Source organism: Mirounga angustirostris, unplaced genomic scaffold (assembly GCF_029215605.1).
Source record: "Mirounga angustirostris isolate CCGP_5_RB_7025 unplaced genomic scaffold, mMirAng1.0.hap1 SCAF_13, whole genome shotgun sequence".
NCBI classification, from domain to species: Eukaryota; Metazoa; Chordata; class Mammalia; order Carnivora; family Phocidae; genus Mirounga; species Mirounga angustirostris.
Genome location: NW_026991721.1, coordinates 39,401,457 through 39,419,943, shown reverse-complemented (window position 1 = coordinate 39,419,943; position 18,487 = coordinate 39,401,457). Strand labels below are relative to the sequence as shown.

Genomic DNA, 18,487 nt, shown 5'->3' with positions numbered 1-18,487 from the left:
CTCCAAGGTTTTTACCTATGCTTTTCCCTCTGCCCAAAGTGCCATTTTGCCTTTTGTCTGCCTGGTGAACATCCACTCATCCTTCAGTGCTCTATGTGTCCTCTCTTGACTTCCATGCCTAGCTTTCCCTCCTCTCAATTCCAGTTGTGATGGTTATTTGTCCACTCCTGTGAGATTCCCAGGAACTCACACCCCTTGCGCCCATGCCAGGTAGAGTAGGAGCTTAATACAACTTTGCTGAAATAAACGAAAATAACCACTTTACTTCTTTTTTTTTAAAAGATTATTTATTTATTTATTTGAGAGAGAGAATGAGATAGAGAGAGAGAGCACGAGCAGGGGGAGGGTCAGAGGGAGAAGCAGACCCCCCGCTGATCAGGGAGCCCGACGCGGGACTTGATCCCGGGACTCCAGGCTCATGACCTGAGCCGAAGGCAGTCGCTTAACCAACTGAGCCACCCAGGCGCCCCAAAACCACTTTACTTCTAACAAGGTTGTTTAAAGCTCATATGAGACCATGAATAAGCTAATACTTTGTAAAGTGCTATGTCAGATGGTAACAAAGACTATGAACGTTTACATTTTGAAGTGTGTTTAGTGGGGAGCATTTATGTGTATGGGGCGCCGGGGGGGTGGGGGAAGAATATAACCAGGTTCAGAGACCTGAGGTTCCTTCTTCTGACTTCCTACCCAAATGGCCTTCCTCTTTCCTTCGGTTTAACTGACTCACTTTTCAAGGTCCTCCTCCAGGAAGCTCTCCCTGATTATTCTAGCTCTCCCCATTGTCTCCTTGGGCAAGGCTCCTCATAGACCGTGCCACACAGTTTGGCTTTCAACTGGGCTGTGGCTCTGTCTCTCTAGCTAGACTCTACATCTCTGAGGCCGAGGATTGGCTCTCAGAATTCTTCAGTGTCAACCAAAGCACCTAACACAGAACTTGGCCTGAACTATGGCAGGGAGAGCTAATAATGTGATCTCATGTTTGACTGCTAAAGGTTATCTGGAGTGCTGTGTTGAGAAGGATTCTGAAGCCAAGTTAATTTTCCCACAGAAACTTAATGTGGGGTTTCACAGAATTGCTTTCATTGATAATGCTGAATTTTCTATTACTACTGCTGTGATCAATTAGCAATGTCTGCTCTGGGCATGGGATGGGCGGTGGCAGCAGACATTCCATGAATTATAGTGGGGCTAAGTGTTGATAGCTTGGGGCTGTCCAGCAGGCAGGCGGCCTGTAACTCCTACGCATCTCCCCTTATGGCTACTGCAGAGTTCAGTGTGAAGTCCACAGTGGGTCATTTGCACTATCCTTGCCTCAGTTTCCCCACCAATGATTAGGTAATATCTCTGGCAGGAGAGGCTTACTCCCTGAGAGGGAGGTTGGTGTGTGTGTGTGTGTGTGTGTGTGTGTGTGTACAGGCAATGAGTCAGGGGGGGCCTCAAGGGGGACACCAGCTAATGCCACTCACCAAGAAGACAACGTTGGTGTGCTGGTACAGGGCTCGGGCCACACTGATGCGCTGGCGTTGACCACCAGATAGATTGATGCCCTGTGACCAAAGGAGAGGAAAGGTCATGCCCTCAGAGCCCCTCAGCAAGGACTGTCCTGGCCCTTACTTGACTGTGAGCTCTCTGAGATGGAGGTCTGGCTCTATCCACCTCTTTGCCCCCTTCTCATCTTGAAGAGAGGAGGAACTTGTACACGTCTACTAAATGCATTCAGAAGTGGGGAGCAGGATCCCCACGTCTTTGAAGATTCATCATGTAGGTGCTAGGGACCATCTGACTGGTGACAACTAAGACACAGAAAGGAGGGATTTAAATCATACATGAGGAGGACAGTCGTGGGAGCATCCTATTTGCCTAAGCTTATGGAGGAGGGGCCCCACCTGGCCAGGGTACCTGAAGGAGATAACCCCGGGCCTACCGCAGTATCACGTGGGCCTTAGTATATATGCGGGGCATGAATGAAGGAGATGCCAAGTCATCTCCAGCCCAGCGAGGCGCGAGTTGCAAACCTGTCGAGGATAGCCAGCCGCCCAGGGCTCGGGATCATTTTGACTTCACTGCAGGATGCTCTTCCACCTTTACCTTCTCTTATTTTCCAGTCACCTGCTCTCCCTGAGAATGATCTCCGGGCATGCTGGGGGTCAGGGGAGATTGAGGGCCCCTGCTTTGAAAAAACCCCATAGAGGCTGCTACTAACCCGTTCCCCAATCTGAGTCTGGTCTCCATGGGGCAGGATATCGATGTCCGGCTGCAGGGAGCAGGCTTCGATGACCATTTTGTACCTGGAGTGGTGGGGCGGGGAGGGGGTGGGAGGGGCAGACACAGCTGATCAGCCTGGCCAGAGTCGGGCCTGAGCACATGCAGAGGGTCATTAGCTTCTGGGCAGCTGTGCTCAGGGGGGTCAATGGCTTTAATGGCCTCCTGCCCGGCTGCAGGCAAACACCACGTGAGCTTCAAAAGAGCTGAGGGCAGCACCTCACAGAGTCTTGGGGCCAGTTAAATATTTGAAGGATGAAATTGGACAGTAGCATTTATGCCATGTAAGTGACAAAAGGGAGCCCCAGGCCCCCGTGCAGTGGGAGAAACTGTGGCCAGAGCCCACCCTGGGGGCACTGCCAGGGAAAATCACTGCCGGTTGGCCTCAGCAGTAATGATGATGGCTGATCAAATATTTGCCCAGCCTGCTCCTCTTATACTTCCCCGACCAGCTCTTAGCTTGGGCAGGGGCCAGCCAGCGTGCATGGAGGCATCAGAGTGTCTTGGTGACAAGTAATTGGGTGTCAGGCAGCCTTGGATTTGAGACTCATTTCTCTCACTTATTGGCTGGGTGGCCTTGGGCAAGTTACCTAACCTTTCTGAGCCTTGGTTTCCTCCTTTGTAGGATGGGGCTAATAATAGTAGCTGCCTCCTGGGGTGGTTGTGAGCATTAGAGGAAACCACGCATATAGAGCGGGATGCTGCACTTGGCACCTCGGAGCTCAATTGATGGTAGCGATTATTATTATCATTGGAGGGAAAATAGCGCATGAGCTGCAGAGCTGGGCGTAGGGAATAATGGGGAGCTGGGTCAGCCTTCCCCTTAGCTTCAAGAGAAGGCACCAAGGCTTCCACCCAATGACCCCCACCCTTTCTGCCCTCATACCCACAGGAGCTGGACTGCCTCAATGCCCAGGCACATCTGGATCATTTCCAGGTGTGCCATATGGAACAGGCTGGAATCCAGATAAGCATCCTGGAGAGCAGAATGGCTGGGTGTGGGGTGATCGATGGAGGGACAGGGCAGCCGGCTGGGGCTCAGGTACTGGGGAGGGCTGGCTAATGCTGCCCTTGACCAGTTTCTCCCCTCCCCCAGGCTGTCTTCCTCTGAGAGGCTTTTACCGTTGTTTGTTGAAGGGACTCTCAAAGGTGATGTTCTCCTCCACGGTGGCATTCAGCAGCCATGGTTTCTGAGAAGCATAGGCCACGGGGCCTCTCTTCCTGGAATGAAGCAGGTGGGAGTAGGGGCGCCCTTCTCAGGGGCAGTTGTCAAGCAGAGGGTTTAGACCGGGGAGGCGCACTTGGCAGAAATCTGCTTTCTGTGGCCCCTGGTGGCCTAGGGCCGGCTTGGTGCCCAGGTCTTCAACCCTGCCCTGCCCTGCAACCGACCTGTCCCACCCCTGTCATCTGTTCTTCCTGAATCTGTACCCAGAACTGGAAGGAGCCCAGAATGTGACCAAACCAAGTAAACCCTCAACCCCTAATTTCCTGCTTCCCTGAGTGGCCCTCAAACCACTTGCTTTTGATATTAACAGGTAATTTTCCAAGTGGAACTTCTTTAAAATAAGCAGAGCCAAGGACACCACATTTAGTGTGGTAAGGTTTTCGAAGACCAAAAACAAGGTGGTGGGGGGAGGAGCAGAAAAAAACGATCTGGTGTGAAGGGAGCAGCTTGGTGCTCAGAAGCAGTGGAGGCCTCTGAACCATCTGATGGAGTACAGAACCCCCCTGGGCCTCTTCCCTGCCACTGGGCTGGGCGATGAGGGGGGGCTGCCTTCGAGAGTTCCATGGCCCTGGGGCCTGAGAGCCCCTCTGAGGAAGCCTGCCCATAGGGCAGGTGATCCCGGGCACGGTACCTGACGTCCGAGTCGGCCACTGGCTCCCGCTCTGGGCTGCAGCAGGAAGAAAAGACACAACTTCAGGGCTCCCATACATGCACCACCTTCTCCACAGACATCTGGGCTCCCTCAAACCCGGCACGAGGGTGCCTTCAGAGTCCCTGGAACCAAGGATGCAGCCACCCACGTTGCATGGAGGGGTGAGGAGGGGGGCTTGGCCATCCTGGGGGAGCCTCCGCTGCCCGATCCTCTGTAGCATCCCCAGTATGTGTGGGGTGCGTGAGGAGGGCCCCAGGGCCCCAGCTGAGAGGGAGAATGGGGGAAAGGCACCAATGGTGTAAGCTTGTGTGTGTGTTGGGGGGGGATCCCATGTCAGAGGAGTATGAAGGCCAGTATGTGGCTCCTTCCAGGCTCCAGCCTCTGCATCGGGGCTCAAATGCACAGATTCGTCTCAGACAGATGTGGCTGCCAAAACAGCTGGGCCACGGAGGGCTGTCTGGAAGGAGCCAGGCCAGGCCCGCAGCTTGTGTGTGGGAACCTTCCGCCCGTGGAGCTCTCGTGGTGGCAGCCAGAGGGCCGAAAAGCCTCGTGCGGCCCTGTGAGCGGCCGGCGGTGGAATCTGGGGGATCTGCGGGGAGGGGCATGGTCAGCGGCAGTGTCCCCGTGCCCTGGGCTGCCTGCAACGGATCTAGTGTCAGCTCTTCTGTCCTGCCATTGTCATCCACAGGTCAGACTGGTCACATACCGTCAGCTCGGCCTTTTGGCTCAAGAACCACGGTTACTGTGGCTAGAGAGGCTGGGCCTGTCATCACACCCCGGCACTTGGGGACAAGGTGGGAGAAAGGGCAGAGGAAACATGGGGAAGTGAAACACTCTGGGGTCAGAGCCAAGGCCAGGAACTTGAGTGTAATTACAGCGTTGAGTCAATGTTCCCCGGTCCTGGGTTCATGCCCCCGCCAGGGTGTCCCACATGTTCTTAGGAGGTGTGAGGTTGGGGAGGGTCGTGAGGGTCTCAGAGCCTCATAAATCGACTTCACCTGGACTTTTTCAGACCTGTACACTAGACATAAAGCAGTAAGACTGCATTTTCTGTCTGGCCTGGGGGATATCTACCTCCTCTCTCACAGCCGTGTTTCTCAACTTTTTTTTTTTTTCAGGAGCATTCCCTAGGGTCTTTTTAGAAACACTTCCCCCCCTCCCCCACCGAATTGTCTTTTCCCTGACACATCTGTTTTCCAGTTAAATGGTTTTTACTTGAGTCACAAGGTTGTGCAAGCATCACCTCCCCAAAATAAACCCTGTACCCATTAGCAGTGACTCCCTTTCTCCCTTCCCACCAGCCTGTGGCAAGCAGGAAGCTACTTTCTGACCATCTACCATGACATTTTAATTAATTAGTTAATTAAAAAAATTTTTATTTTAAGTAGGCTCCACACCCACCATGGGACTTGAACTCACAACCCCGAGGTCAAGAGTTTCATGCTCTACTGACAGAGGCAGCCAGGTGCCCCATTCACCATGAAATTTTTAAACCACAGATCTATTATATACCTGTTTATATACTATATGGCCCTTTGAAGGGCCACAGACTGGCATGTCTGAGATTTTTTTTTTTCTCTCCAAGAACCAGATTTTGCCCTTGTTGAGAAAGCATGCCTTATTATAAGGCCCAGTGCCTCTGACATGGTGTAGGCTGCATACCCTGCAATCCAGACTCAGTACCCCACCCCCGTCCAAGCCCTCCCAGCCCCCCAGCTTCTTCCCTTTGTTGGGACCCACTTCTAACCCAGTTCCGAGGCTGTACCTGGGGTCCTCTCCGGTCTCATCAGGAAGGCTGCTGGGGCACAAATGGGAAAAACCAACACCAGTTACTTCTCATTCCACGGCCTTTCTCTCTATCACAAAGGTCTCTGGAGAGCAGCCATCCCCACCACCCCCACCCCTTCCCCCCTGCCCAGTGTCCCCAAGTGGCGTCCTTGGGGCACAAACTGCTCTCCTCAATCTCTGTCCCTCCCACAGCACCCAGATGAGCACCGTCCCAACAGCAAGGGCTAAATCCGTGCTCCTGGCACAGCTCAGGGCAGCAGTGAGGCTGGCTGGGCATCACGATGCTTGGTTTTCCAGTTGGGAAAATGAAAGCTCAGAGAGGAAAAGTAACTTTGCCAAGGTCACAATCAATTTATACAGTGCTTTCAAACTGTAGATTGGGACCCAATAATGGCGTGTGAAGTAAGTGAACTGCAACAGCACTAAAAAAAAAAAAGTGTGGGGTGCCTGGGTGGCTCAGTTGGTTAAGCAACTGCCTTTGGCTCAGGTCATGATCCTGGAGTCCCGGGATCGAGTCCCGCATCGGGCTCCCTGCTCGGCGGGGAGTCTGCTTCTCCCTCTGACCCTCCCCCCTCTCATGCTCTCTCTCTCTAGCTCATTCTCCCTCTCAAATAAATAAATAAAATTTTAAAAAAAAGTTATAAAATAATAATAGAAGCTATGGGGTGCCTGGGTGACTCAGTTGGTTAAGCGTCTGCCTTCAGCTCAGGTCATGATCCCAGGGTCCTGGGATCGAGTCCCGCATCGGGCTCCCTGCTAGGCGGGGAGCCTGCTTCTCCCTCTGACCCTCCCCCCTCTCATGTGCTCTCTGTCTCTCTCATTCTCTCTGTCTGAGATAAATAAATAAAATCCACGGCATGTGGTTAAGATGTGTATTTTTTGGCGAATTTTTTTCTCTTATCTATCAATGCACGAACGAAGTGGACTGTGATGTAAAATGCATTTCATTTCACACTGTGGATTATAGTAAAAAAAATTTGAAAACAGTGGGTGAGGTGACCTGAATTTTGGTGCCAACTCTGCCAGTGCTCTTTCTCCTCCCCCAGACCACCTCTCAACCTTCCAGAAGTAGCCCTCTGCCAATGAAATGGGTGCTTCTGATGTGCACATTTGGGGAAAAACAATTGGCTCTGTTTTCATACAGATCTTACTTTAATTATACTAAAACCGGCTAACATTTATTTTTTATTTATTTATTTTTTTAAGATTATTTATTTATTTATTTGAGAGAGAGAGAATGAGAGACAGAGAGCATGAGAGGGAGGAGGGTCAGAGGGAGAAGCAGACTCCCCGCCGAGCAGGGAGCCCGACGTGGGACTCGATCCCGGGACTCCAGGATCATGACCTGAGCCGAAGGCAGTCGCTTAACCAACTGAGCCACCCAGGTGCCCCCCGGCTAACATTTATATTGAGTTTTTGTAAGCACTGTGATAAGCACCGTAATAGTATCACTTTTTTAAAGCTTTAAATAATCACATGAAAGAGGTTGATTTTGACTGTCTCCACTTTACAAAGAAAGTGAGGGTCAGAGAGGCTAAGTAACTTGCCCAAAGCCACACAGCCAGCAAGTAGCAGAGGAAACAGATCTACCTGACTCTAAAGCTTCATGCTCTTAATGACCATGCTACATTACTTCACTGTGATTTGTCAGGAACACTGGGATGGACAAAACCAGGGACGGAAAGGAGCCTGATGAATTCCGTTCCATCCCTCCTGAGGAGCAGAGCTGAGAGGAGATCCTGATGGATGTGTAGTCCCACGTCCCCTCAGATTCTGTTCTTCAGTCTTTGGGTTCTCCTCTCATTCTCTCAACCCCACCTAATCTTGTGTTCCCCAAGCACCAGATTGCTGTAATTTCTGGGCACCTGATAACGTGAGACAGGTGAAAAACCAAAGCTTACAAATTCCAACTGTGGCCACAGCCCAGATAAGCTTGTCTCTGGAATCTTCTTGCCTTGCCTGCTTCCAGAGTTGCAAAGGCTGTTATTTATCTGGAGGAAAGTGCATCTGCGGCCTCCTGAGGACCCCAGCACACAGTGAGCACTCTCGGCCTTAATTCAGTTTGCATTGTTGTCTGGGCTGCTCAATTAGCCCGTATAACGGACTACCTTACTCTTTAATCAGCTCCTGGGTAACTCTTTTATCCCCAGTGGGATTTTAAGGCAGGAAGAACAACTTTTCCAGCCCCCACCTTGCTTAGCACATGACAGACCTGTAATAAAGGGAGGTTACTGACTGACATCTTAGTCATTTGGGAAGAAGGGAAGGAGGGAGACTAGCACTCAGTGAGAGCCATCTTCATGCCAGGCACAGTGTGAAGTTGTTGGTATGAACCATGTCATCCACAGGACAACACTATAAAGAGGTGTTAGTATCCCCATTTTATAGATGGGGAAACTGAGGCTTGGAGTTTGCATGACATGCCCCATGTTACAGTTAGGACGAAGGGAAGCTGGGGTATGAATCCAGGTACATCTTCACCTTTTCCTAGTATAGCCCCAGCCTCCCTAGAATGAGCCTCCCCAAGGCTTTGTGTGTAGATGTTTCCATCTGAAAAGTACAAAATGGTATATGTGGCATGGACTTTCTCTCATTGATCACTGGGGTCTTCAATGTGCTGGGATCATTCCATCCCTCCTCTGTCTGTACCTTTGGGACCAAGCACTGAGCTGAAGGACAATTCCTCTGCAGTTCTCCAACCCCATGTCCTTCCCTCCAACCAGCTAGTTGCCGGGCATGCGTGTGCGCACCAAGCAGAGTCAAGGCACAGAGCCCGCCTCCCAGGGCTCGCCGCCTAGTAGAGCAAATCAGACAGGTACAGGAGTCAGAAAGTTATGAGGGCCAAAACAAAGTAGGAGTAAGAAAGTATTATAGAAATTTCGGAGGAAAGGACCAACACTTTGCAAATGCATAGAGAGAAGACTGGAAACTTCTAGGTGATGGGATATTAGGTGGTTTTTACCTTCTTTATACTTGTGTATCTTTTCTAATTTAATGGACGTTCTTCTAGAATCAGAGAACAATGTAAATTTCAAAAATAGTCTGGGGGAGAAGAAATCTGAGAGAGTGTGGAAAGGCTCCAAGAAGTCAGAGCTGAGATGAACTCTGATGTGGGGGAGGACCGAGTGCAGACAGAGGGAGGGAGTTCTAGGTTGGAGGAAGAGGCAGTGCAGGAGGGCAGGCAGCGCCGAGAACTGGAAAGAATGTGGGGTCTGAAGTGCGTCTCTGAGGAGCTTCTCTATTTGCTGGTTGTGAAATCCTCGGCAAGTCCCTTCCCTTAGGGGAGCCTCTGTTTCCTTCTGTATAAAATTGGGGTCATGGCCCAAACCTCAGCAACACTGGGAGAATATATTATAAACACAGCTCATAGCTAATTGGAGGCAAGGCATGGGGTTGCAGAACTGGGGATCACCCTTCAGCTCCATGCTTGGTCCCAAAGATGCACACAGAGGAGGAATCTAATGGGCCCGCCACTCATTTAAGAGCCCAGATGGGGCACCTGGGTGGCTCAGTCGGTTAAGCGGCTGCCTTCGGCTCGGGTCATGATCCCAGGGTCCTGGGATCGAGCCCCACGTCGGGCTCCCTGCTCGGTGGGGAGTCTGCTTCTTCCTCTCCCTCTGCCTGCCTCTCTGCCTACTTGTGCTCTCTCTCTATCTCTCTGTCAAATAAATGAATAAAATCTTTAAAAAAAAAAAAGAGCCTAGCAATCAATAAACCGGGAAGAGGTGGAAACAGGTTAGAAGAGGAAGTTAGAACTTTTGGGTCCCCATGGTCCCTTCATCCTGCCCCTGAGAGGCCCGTAGCTCCTGTTACCTTTTACCCACAGAGCCCTTTCCAATTAATGTCATTGGGTCCTAACACCAAGTCTCTGAGAGAGGAAAGGGTTTTTCTCATAGTCCCAATGAGGACACTGAAACTCAGAGAGGTAAAATAACCTGCCCAAGGTCAACAGCAAGCAAGGGGCAGACTTAGGACAACCAAAGACCATTGGGTTCCAAGCCTGCCTCATCACCTCCATGCAGTGGCCCTTATCTTGTCTGCTTACCACCTCACCACACCTGCCTCCTCCAGGAAACCTGGGGTCACCTGAGCCCTTTACCCTTACTCCCCAAAGCTTCCAGGAACTGCAAGGGCAGATTGGACGGCAGGGCAGTCATGAAAGGAGGCTGTTTCTCACCTCCTGGGGCATCAAGGGTCTTGGGAGGCAGCCTTCACACCAACCCCCACAAGGCAACAGCATTCTGAGGCCAGCCCAGGGCAAGCAGGCCCCAGGCCGCCTGAGTGGGCACAGACAGAAATAATAAACAGTTCCTGTGTGGACGCCTCAGCAGGTGGTGGGAGCAGGGGCAGCAGGGAGCTCCAGGGAGCCTGATTTATAGTTCCTCATCAGGAAATGGAACGTTCCTCCCCACCCCAGCGCTTTCCTCAGGGCCCTACTTCCTGCTGGCTCCCTGGGGACATTTAAAATCATTCTACTGCGGTCAGTAATGGCCCTATTCCCTATTTCTAGGGAAAGAATTTCACTGGAGTATATCTGCTAATATTAACTTTTCATCAAAGTGTTTTCTTCTTAGATATTAAGGAGAGGGTTTGCAGATTCCCAGGTTGATAGTGCGCTGAAGCAGAGAGCCAGGCACGGCAGGCACCTATTCGTAAAGTGGATGTTTGGGAGCCACGCGGTTCTCCCTGAGACCCGGGGCCGGCGGCCGATGTGCCGGATCTGCCCAGGGCCGCTGTGGTGAATCCCCAGCCCGGAATGCAGGCCCTCACCTGATGGGCCCTCCATGCCCACCCTGGGGCTCTGCCTGCATGCCTCCATCCACCTAGGACTTGTGAGCTCCCTGGGGTAGGTCTTCTCCTTCGTAGTCTGCACAGAGAAGTTCACAAAATACACCTCTGTGCTGGGCACTTGGGGTACAACGTGGACTAATCCTTCGGTCCTGTCCTCAAGGAGCCCCGTGTCATGGGAGGACACATCAGCAGATAATCATAACACAGTGGGATGCACGCATGAATAGGACTCCCACTTCCCAAGAGCTGGTGGGGAATTGTGTGGTGGAATTCTGGGTTAAGAGAACAGCCTGGGCAAAGGCACGCTGGCGGAGAGAGATGTAAAGACACATTTATGATGGCAGTCTCTTGAGGGTTATAAATTTTTCCTGGTTTGCTCATTTAGCAAAGGCTCTGTGGATACAGAGACAAGTAAGATATGGTCTCTGTGCGCAGGGAACTGACTACCATCTCTCCTGGGAGACAGGCCGGAGTGCATTCAAGAGCCACAGGGGAATTCTGTACCTGCCATAAAAGTCCATTGTCAAAGAATAATATTTATGATAATATTTATAGTGTACTTGCTACATGCTAGGTTAAGCCTCACATCAACCCCATGGGACTAAGAGAAGACGGGTACAGAAAGGTCACGGCATTTCCCAAAGCGCAGAGCTCAGACCTGAACCCAGGCAGCCTGCCTCCAGAGATTTTGCTCCTTATTTCTGCTCAGCCATACTCGTCATTTGTTCTTTGAAAGAATAAACGAACGGCTGTACAGACCAACCCATCTCCCCAGAGCATTGGCCGTTCTGCGCCCCCTAATGCCCCAGCTCCCTGCCCTCTGCCTCCTGGAGCTCTTCCTGGCTGCCTGGTCACCTTGGCGGCGGCGTGGACGAAAACATCGGGGCAGCCTGGCATCGCCCCTGCCTCTGGCGCAGACAGGCAGACCTGCAGGCGGGGCTGCCAGGTCAAATGCCATTTTGCTCCTGGCTCACTTTGCAAGTACCTCCTCCCCCCGCGGACCTGGGCCCAGTGCCTAGGCACGGAGCTTGCAGGCAAGGGAGGAGGCCCTCCATACACAGCCCCCACACTTCACTCACTCACTGTCCACTACAGGTGGGCCGGACAGAGCTCGTACGTGTCCATGGTTTTGAGAGGTAAACAGCAGATGAAGGCTACGGAGCCATGTCTGTCCAGACTCCCCCCAGCCATTGTATGCTGTAGTGAGCTCCCAACTGGTCTCCCTTTCGGCAGCCCCTCCCCCCTTCCTTTATCACCAGCATGATGCCTCTACAGCCTTCAGGCTAAATCTTATTTCCCCGGGGCCTAGTATATGGGGGTGTCTGAGCCGAGCCCAGCCCCCTCCTGCTGTCTGCCGCTTTATCCCACACCTCCAGTGCTCCAGGTACCAGAATCATGTTCTTTCCCATCAGCACGCCTTTGCCCATGCCGATACCCCTGCCTGGAACACCTTTCTCTCCTACCCTTGCCTTTTTCATCAGATGAAACCCCGCTCATCCTTCAAGGCTCAAATACCACATCCACTTGAGCCTTCTCTCCTTGGCCACAGAGGTCCTTGTTGTTCCTCTGTGCTGGATTATGGTACTGATCTCCTCCCCCCCCCAAAAAAAGCAGGGGCTGTGTCTTAATCATCTTTGCATTGCTATCGCTGTGCCTAGGGTCTGGCACACAGTAGGTGCTCAATAAACAGGGGGTGAGTGAATACATCAAGGTAGAGAGACTGGAGTCTGAGTTGCATGGAGGACAAAGTCTTGCAACTTCCTAGGGTTGGCTGCAGGCTGACGGGATGTGCCTAGCTGTGCTTGGGAGGGAAGATGCACCATGGAGGAGGGCAAAATGGATGCTGGAGAAGCGAGAACCTTCTCATCACCAACCCCCCACCCCACACTCAAACGGAGCTGGGAACTTGGGCCCCGCTGCCTGCGGAAAGTGAGCGTCATGAGGACAGAGCTGTGAGCACCTGGTTGGTGGCTCTGCTGACGAGGTAGGAAGGTGCCCTGGCCACCAGGGCTGCTGGCTTTGGGACTGTCAGGTTAACGATTTCTTCACACTGCTCTTGAGCTCCTTCTCTCTCAGCACTCAGTGGAAAGCCCATGCCCTGGAGCACCTAGGGACAAATCCCACTTCTGCCATTTGAGAGCTGGGTGGCCTCCGGTCACTTGCTTCGCCTCAGCTTCCTTATTGTTAAGTGGGATGAATGATGTCTACCTCACAGAGTTTGGTGCAGACTGACTGAGACTAAGTAAATAAAGTGCCTTGCCCAGTGCCTGGCACATGAGTGCTGCTCAATGCTGGCTTCCCTAGAGAGGCCCCTCGTATCCCCCAGGCTGGGGCAGAGCCTTCCAAAGAGAGACGCGACAGTAGTCAGGAGCCTGAGGTTTGGCAAAGCTTGGAGAAGAGGTGGGGGCCAGGGCAGGGCTGAACCCCTGCCAAGCAGGCCTGCTGCCTGTGCAGAGGACAGAGAGGGGCTGATGCTGGTGTGAGGGCACCTGAGGTTGGCGGCTGGGGGAGGAGATAAACAAAGTGGGGCCGAGAGACCAGGCCCAGAGGGGGTTTGACTCATGCTGAGTGGGACACAGACCCAAGAATCCAGGGGCAGCCCCAATCTCTGGGCCCCATAATCCCATCTTCCATTCACAGATACACACTCTCAGCCAATGGGCAAGGGCTCCTCCCTTCAGAGCCCTAAGGGGCAGTTGGTACAAAGACCTCCCCAGTCAGGCTGTGTTGAGAAATCCCCCAAATAAGACGGGGAATGGAGGCAGAGGCCCTTTTGTCCCTGATGGAATTCAGACTCCAGAGACTGAAGTCGCAGGAAACCCAAAGCATTTGTCTGCCAGCCCACAGCCCCACAGAGGAGGGAACCTTGCCATCTGTTGGATGCACCATTCAGGGACATTTGGAAAAGCAGGGAATGGAGGTCCCTACAGGTATTCAGACACTGGGCCCAAGGTCTTTCTCTCTGCTCAGTTCTGCTCTCAGGTTTATGAAAAACCTGACCTCTTGAATGATAATCTCCCCCTAGACATGATTGTAAGGAAGCTGCTTGTCCTCTGCTGGATTGGCAGCAAACTTTATTCCTGAATGGGCTCTACAAACCTGTCAGGTCCCCCTTGCCCTGGGCTGTGGGCGTGGGGGCAGAGGGCCCCAGCTAGGCCCCACCCAGGCTTCTGTACACCTTTCCCACCCTCTTCACTTCTCAGCTCTTCTTTGCTTTTAAAAAAAGCTTCTATTTTATATGTATCTTTTATCAACTAGTTTCAAGTGGTTTTTTTTTTGGAAGTACGTGGGTATAAATAATAGATTCATGATTGACTCAACCTGGGGTTTTGGCTCTTTCATTAAGATAGTGATCTTTGTCCAGAAACCCACGTCTGTCTGGGTTATCTCTGGCTCCTCAAAACACCCACTGAGCAGTCTGTGTTGGTTTTGCTGATGACCAAGCCGGAAACCAATGTTTGTGCCGTAATCCCCCACACAGGAAGGCAGTGTAGCTGAGCGCTCATGAAATTTGGAGTCAAATGGAATTGAGTTCGAGTTCCAGCTCAGCCACTTATTAGCTGAGTGAATTTGGGCAAAGAGTTTAACCCTCATGGATAAAACAAGAACTGTTGACAGTCCTTACCTTGCTGGTTGTCATAAGAATCAAATGAAATAATGCATGCAGAGGACTTGGCAAAGTACTGGGCACATTAGTAAGTACTAATGATGATGGTGAGAATAACAATGAACAGCATTAGTTGAGTACCCAATAAGTGCATGATGCACCCTCCCTTGAGGATAGTTGAAAGAAAGGCTGCCCACCTGCCCACCGTCTGCTCTCCCCATTAACTTGGCCCTGAGGATGCATTTAGTACCTGTTCCAGAAGACGGCCCCTGAGATCTTCTGCATCTCCCCTAGGGTGGCTAGGAGGAGCGAGGACTTGCCACAGCCCACCTGCCCCACGATCATGGTCAGCTGGCCTGCGGGGAGGGCGGGCAGCAGATGGGACTGGGGCAGGAGGGAGTCTGAACGACTACCACCCAGAAAGACACACAGACAGATACACCCGAACCTGGGACCCCCATTTGCTTTCCTCCTACCTAGAATCCCCCTTTGAGCCTTTCTTTCTGGAACCCCTCCCAGGTCCTTCCTGCACCAGTGGTCTCCTGCTCCTTCCTAAGCACTCGCTGCTCTCCTTGCTAGGGCTCCCTAGCGCGAGCCCAGCTCCTCCTAGTCCCAACAGAGGCCACTCTGGCTCCCATCTCCATCCCACCTGCATGCTTTGCTCATGCCACTGCCTCTGCCAGGATGCCCACCGTGCCTCATGGCCTGAGGGATCCTGCTCATTCTCAGAAACCCCACCTCTTCCATAGCGCCTTCCCTGGCTACTCAGGACTGCTCTTCTTGTTGTGAAGCACCCGCATGTCTGCAACAGATGGTTGGTCCTGCTGTCTTGTCCTGTCCTTGCTGCTGCACTCCCACCTGCACATGGACTCCTAGAGGACGCAGCTTACCCCTCTGCAGCATTCATACCCCAGAGTACCCACCAGGAGTGAGCACTGAGCTGGTACTCAGTACATGCCGATTTTTCTTTTTCTCTCCCTGTCATTCAGTGGACATGGGGAGGGGGCACTTCAGCTATGACTCTGAGGGGGCACCCCCAGACCATGCTGAAGAGGTGAGCTGGGCCGTACCTCGGGGGATGCGGATGGTGATGTTGGACAGTGTGGGGATTCCATCAGGGGTCCACGTGAAGAAGCCTCCAATGATCTTTATTGGTGGTACCCCACCGCCCGGAAGAGAACAGAAAGGCAGCTGGGTTCTCGTGTGAAAGTCTCTTGCCTCCCCTCCCCCACAAAAGCCAAAAAACACTGATTTCAGGCCCTGGATCACTTCTAGGGCAGGGGAGAGGGGGGACGGCCTTCTCATGCTGACCCCTGCCCGAAGCACCCTCTCCAAGAGGACAATCACACGTTCCCCCATTCAATGGAGAAGGAAGACTTGTCCCTGGTTTCGGGACTGCAATGAACCCTCCCAGCAGGCAGGGTGACCTCCACGGCAGAGGACTCAGCACATAGATCTCTGATGCTGAGCTCCCTCCTGGAATGGTGCTGGGGGGCCAGGTATTGGGGTGTAAGGTCCAGGACTCACCTGGACACACCAGTTGTCAGCATCCCCGTCTGCACTGGGGGCCAGCCTCTGCAGGGGGGCCGTGAAGCCCCGACAGTCCTCCCGGGCTGGATGCTTGCGGTTCACAACCTTAAGGGGCTGGGAATGGTCAGGAGGAGGTAAGGGTTCATAGGGGTGGGAGCTGTGCAGGGAAGGGAGTTCCCCCTTCCAGTGAGGAAAGGTGGAGGCAGGACACACCAGGGCACAAGCTACAGGCACTAGAGAAAAACACTGAGAGTGGTTGGGGGATGGCAGGCACTCACCACTGTCTGGTACTTGCTGGCTTGGCCCTGGGGCGCAGGCTCGCGGGGAGCACATTGCTCCTCGCGGATCTCGGCACTGGAAAGGAACTCGCTCAGCTTTTGTACACTGCAGAGGAAGCACAGAGACACCCCTCACCCTTGCCAGGGGCAGAGGGGAGGGGAGAGGGAGGAGGGCGCAGCCTGAGAGAGCAGCTCTGAGAAGGTTCTGGGTCCTGCGGTGCTGTCCCCGCAAAGCCCACACTGGAGGGGGCCAGACCAGCGGGCATCCGGGGTGGGTAGTCGGTGTTACCTGTATTTGTTAGGGTTGACCAGTCAGCAGGCCTGGGTTAGGGTCTGGGTTAGGGTGAGATTGGTTAGTTTTAGGGTAGGTTAAATGTTAAAGCTGGGTCATTGGTGTTGGACTTTATCAGTTACTTTTGGAGTTAAGGTTGGTCAGTGTTAAGGTTAGTTAGGATTGGAATTGGTTATTAACAATAGCTAGTATTTATTGAGCACGTACTATAGGCCAGACACTGCGTTAAATGCTTTATAAGCATATAATTAAATCCCGCTGGGGAAGGTGTCATTATTCCCAACTCAAGGAGGAGAAGGCCTCAGATAGTCTGGTGAGAGTGAGATTAGGAGTTTCTGCATATGGAAATGCTTCTGGGTCAGCACAAGGGATTTCCAACAGGGGTGGCATCCTCGAACCCGGGGTTTCTATACAGAATCACAGAGCTGGGCTGGGGTGGGGGTGGGCGAGGAGGGGTGATCATTAGAAGTCACAATGCCATGGCCAATTAAACTGAATCAGCACAGCCAAGCCTGGACATGGGAGCTAATCTTTTCCCAGCCCTGGTTTAACTGCCCCCTAGTTATATGCTCCTTTGACCACAATTCTGCTGAGTTATGCTCCCTTCTAGCCTTGAACCCTGGTCAGAGCTTCCTCGAGTAAGTTGCTCCTTCCATCAGCGACTTGGTTCCAACAGCTATTTCACCTTGCCAGCTTGCCTAGGACCTGCTAGGGTCCCACGCGTCAGGGGATGTCACTTTCCTCAAGGTTGAAGGGGCTCAGGTACAGAGCACATTTGTTACCGGCTGGTCCCACTGACAATGGGAGGTGGCATAGCCAGCTCTCCCCAGAGGCATGCCAAGCCCTAGCCTTCAAGGAACTGTTTTAGAGGTTCCAGGAGATCTTCACACTCCAGGTATGGAATTCCCCAGCCAAAACCTCAGCCCTCTACCCTAAGGTTTTCATTCCCGAGAGGGTGATGCCTCTGGGCGAGCGGCTGCAAGGCTCTAGAGCCCAGCAGTAGGGGCCTCCCAGAGCTGCAAGTTAACGGGGGACAGGACATGCAGGCACTTAGGGGAAAGCTGCTTTACTGACCAGGGTTGGGAAGGCTCTGGGACCCGTGGAAAGAAGAGGGGATGTTCAGCCTGAGGAAGACAAAGATTCAGTGGATACCTTCTGAAATCCGAGGGGCTGCCATGCGGGAAGGCACAGAGCTCATTCTGGGGGCTCTGGAGGGTAGAACCACTGCTGATGGGTAGAATTTATGAGGAGATACCAGTTCTGGCTCAACATTGCCTTTTTTCCTTTTTTTTTTTTTTTTAATAGAGTTGTCTTGTGGGTGCCATTGAGTTCCCTCTCCTTGGAGGTACGTAAGCCAGTTGCCTAATTCCTTCTCAGGGATGGCGTGGAGGGGAGCTGCACATGGCTAAGTCCCTCTGGCCAACTCTGACCACCTTCAGGGAGGCCCAGGTCAGTGGGGAAGCATGTCTTGGACCAAACAGCTGTAGTTGCCGTGGTCACTGGCGCAAGCCCTGGGGCCACCACCTGAGCGCCTGTCCAGTGTCCTTGCGGACTCTCCTCTCACCTGACGAGAGCTTTGACTGTGGACCGGACCACGCTGGACAGCAGGAACAGTGGTGTGACCAGGATGTGGAACAGCGAGAGGGAGGCAAAGGCCACTGAGGGTGAGAAGTCGGCCCCTTTGAAGAAGCTGACGTGGCCCACGAAGGTCTGTGGACGGAGGCACACGGGACGTGTGTGACTCAGAGCCTGGGCCTCTCCCACACAGGCAGTGCTCAGCCCTTGGGCTGGAACGGGGGACCCAAGGAGAACTTGCAGTTCGAGACCCCTTCATCATCTTCAGTCACCTCCTGGAAACGTCTCCAGCAAGTTTAGGACTTCAAGCGGGAGGGCCAGAGCTGCTGCCCCCTGTTCTGCCCCCTCCTTGCCAGGAATGACCAGAGAGGAGCCCTCGGGGTAGGTCAGCTCTGTCCCCTCAGACAGCAGTCCTCAGTTGGGGAAAATGTCCACTTGATCATTCCCAAACCACCCCCTCTCTGTGCCCGCCCCCGGCTACCTG

General features: G+C 52.9%; 1 protein-coding gene and 1 long non-coding RNA gene across 3 annotated transcripts in view; one reads left to right on the top strand and one right to left on the bottom strand.

The window, feature by feature from the left end:
• The window catches only part of LOC123857329 (uncharacterized), a 30,434-nt gene extending 12,434 nt beyond the window's left edge, over positions 1-18,000 (top strand). For both annotated transcript variants that reach the window (XR_006793834.3, XR_006793833.3), the window contains one exon: positions 17,734-18,000. This is a non-coding gene — a long non-coding RNA (uncharacterized LOC123857329). The remainder of the gene's footprint in view (positions 1-17,733) is intronic.
• The window catches only part of ABCC8 (ATP binding cassette subfamily C member 8), a 75,414-nt gene that overhangs the window by 16,885 nt on the left and 40,042 nt on the right, over positions 1-18,487 (bottom strand). Inside the window, exons 12-21 of the mRNA XM_045894054.3 lie at positions 17,993-18,138; positions 16,137-16,242; positions 15,856-16,038; positions 15,399-15,474; positions 14,579-14,684; positions 5,908-5,937; positions 4,122-4,157; positions 3,388-3,486; positions 2,207-2,291; positions 1,470-1,550 (exon numbers count right to left, since the gene is read on the bottom strand). Of these exons, the coding sequence (XP_045750010.1) occupies positions 1,470-1,550; positions 2,207-2,291; positions 3,388-3,486; positions 4,122-4,157; positions 5,908-5,937; positions 14,579-14,684; positions 15,399-15,474; positions 15,856-16,038; positions 16,137-16,242; positions 17,993-18,138 (948 nt within the window). The remainder of the gene's footprint in view (positions 1-1,469; positions 1,551-2,206; positions 2,292-3,387; positions 3,487-4,121; positions 4,158-5,907; positions 5,938-14,578; positions 14,685-15,398; positions 15,475-15,855; positions 16,039-16,136; positions 16,243-17,992; positions 18,139-18,487) is intronic.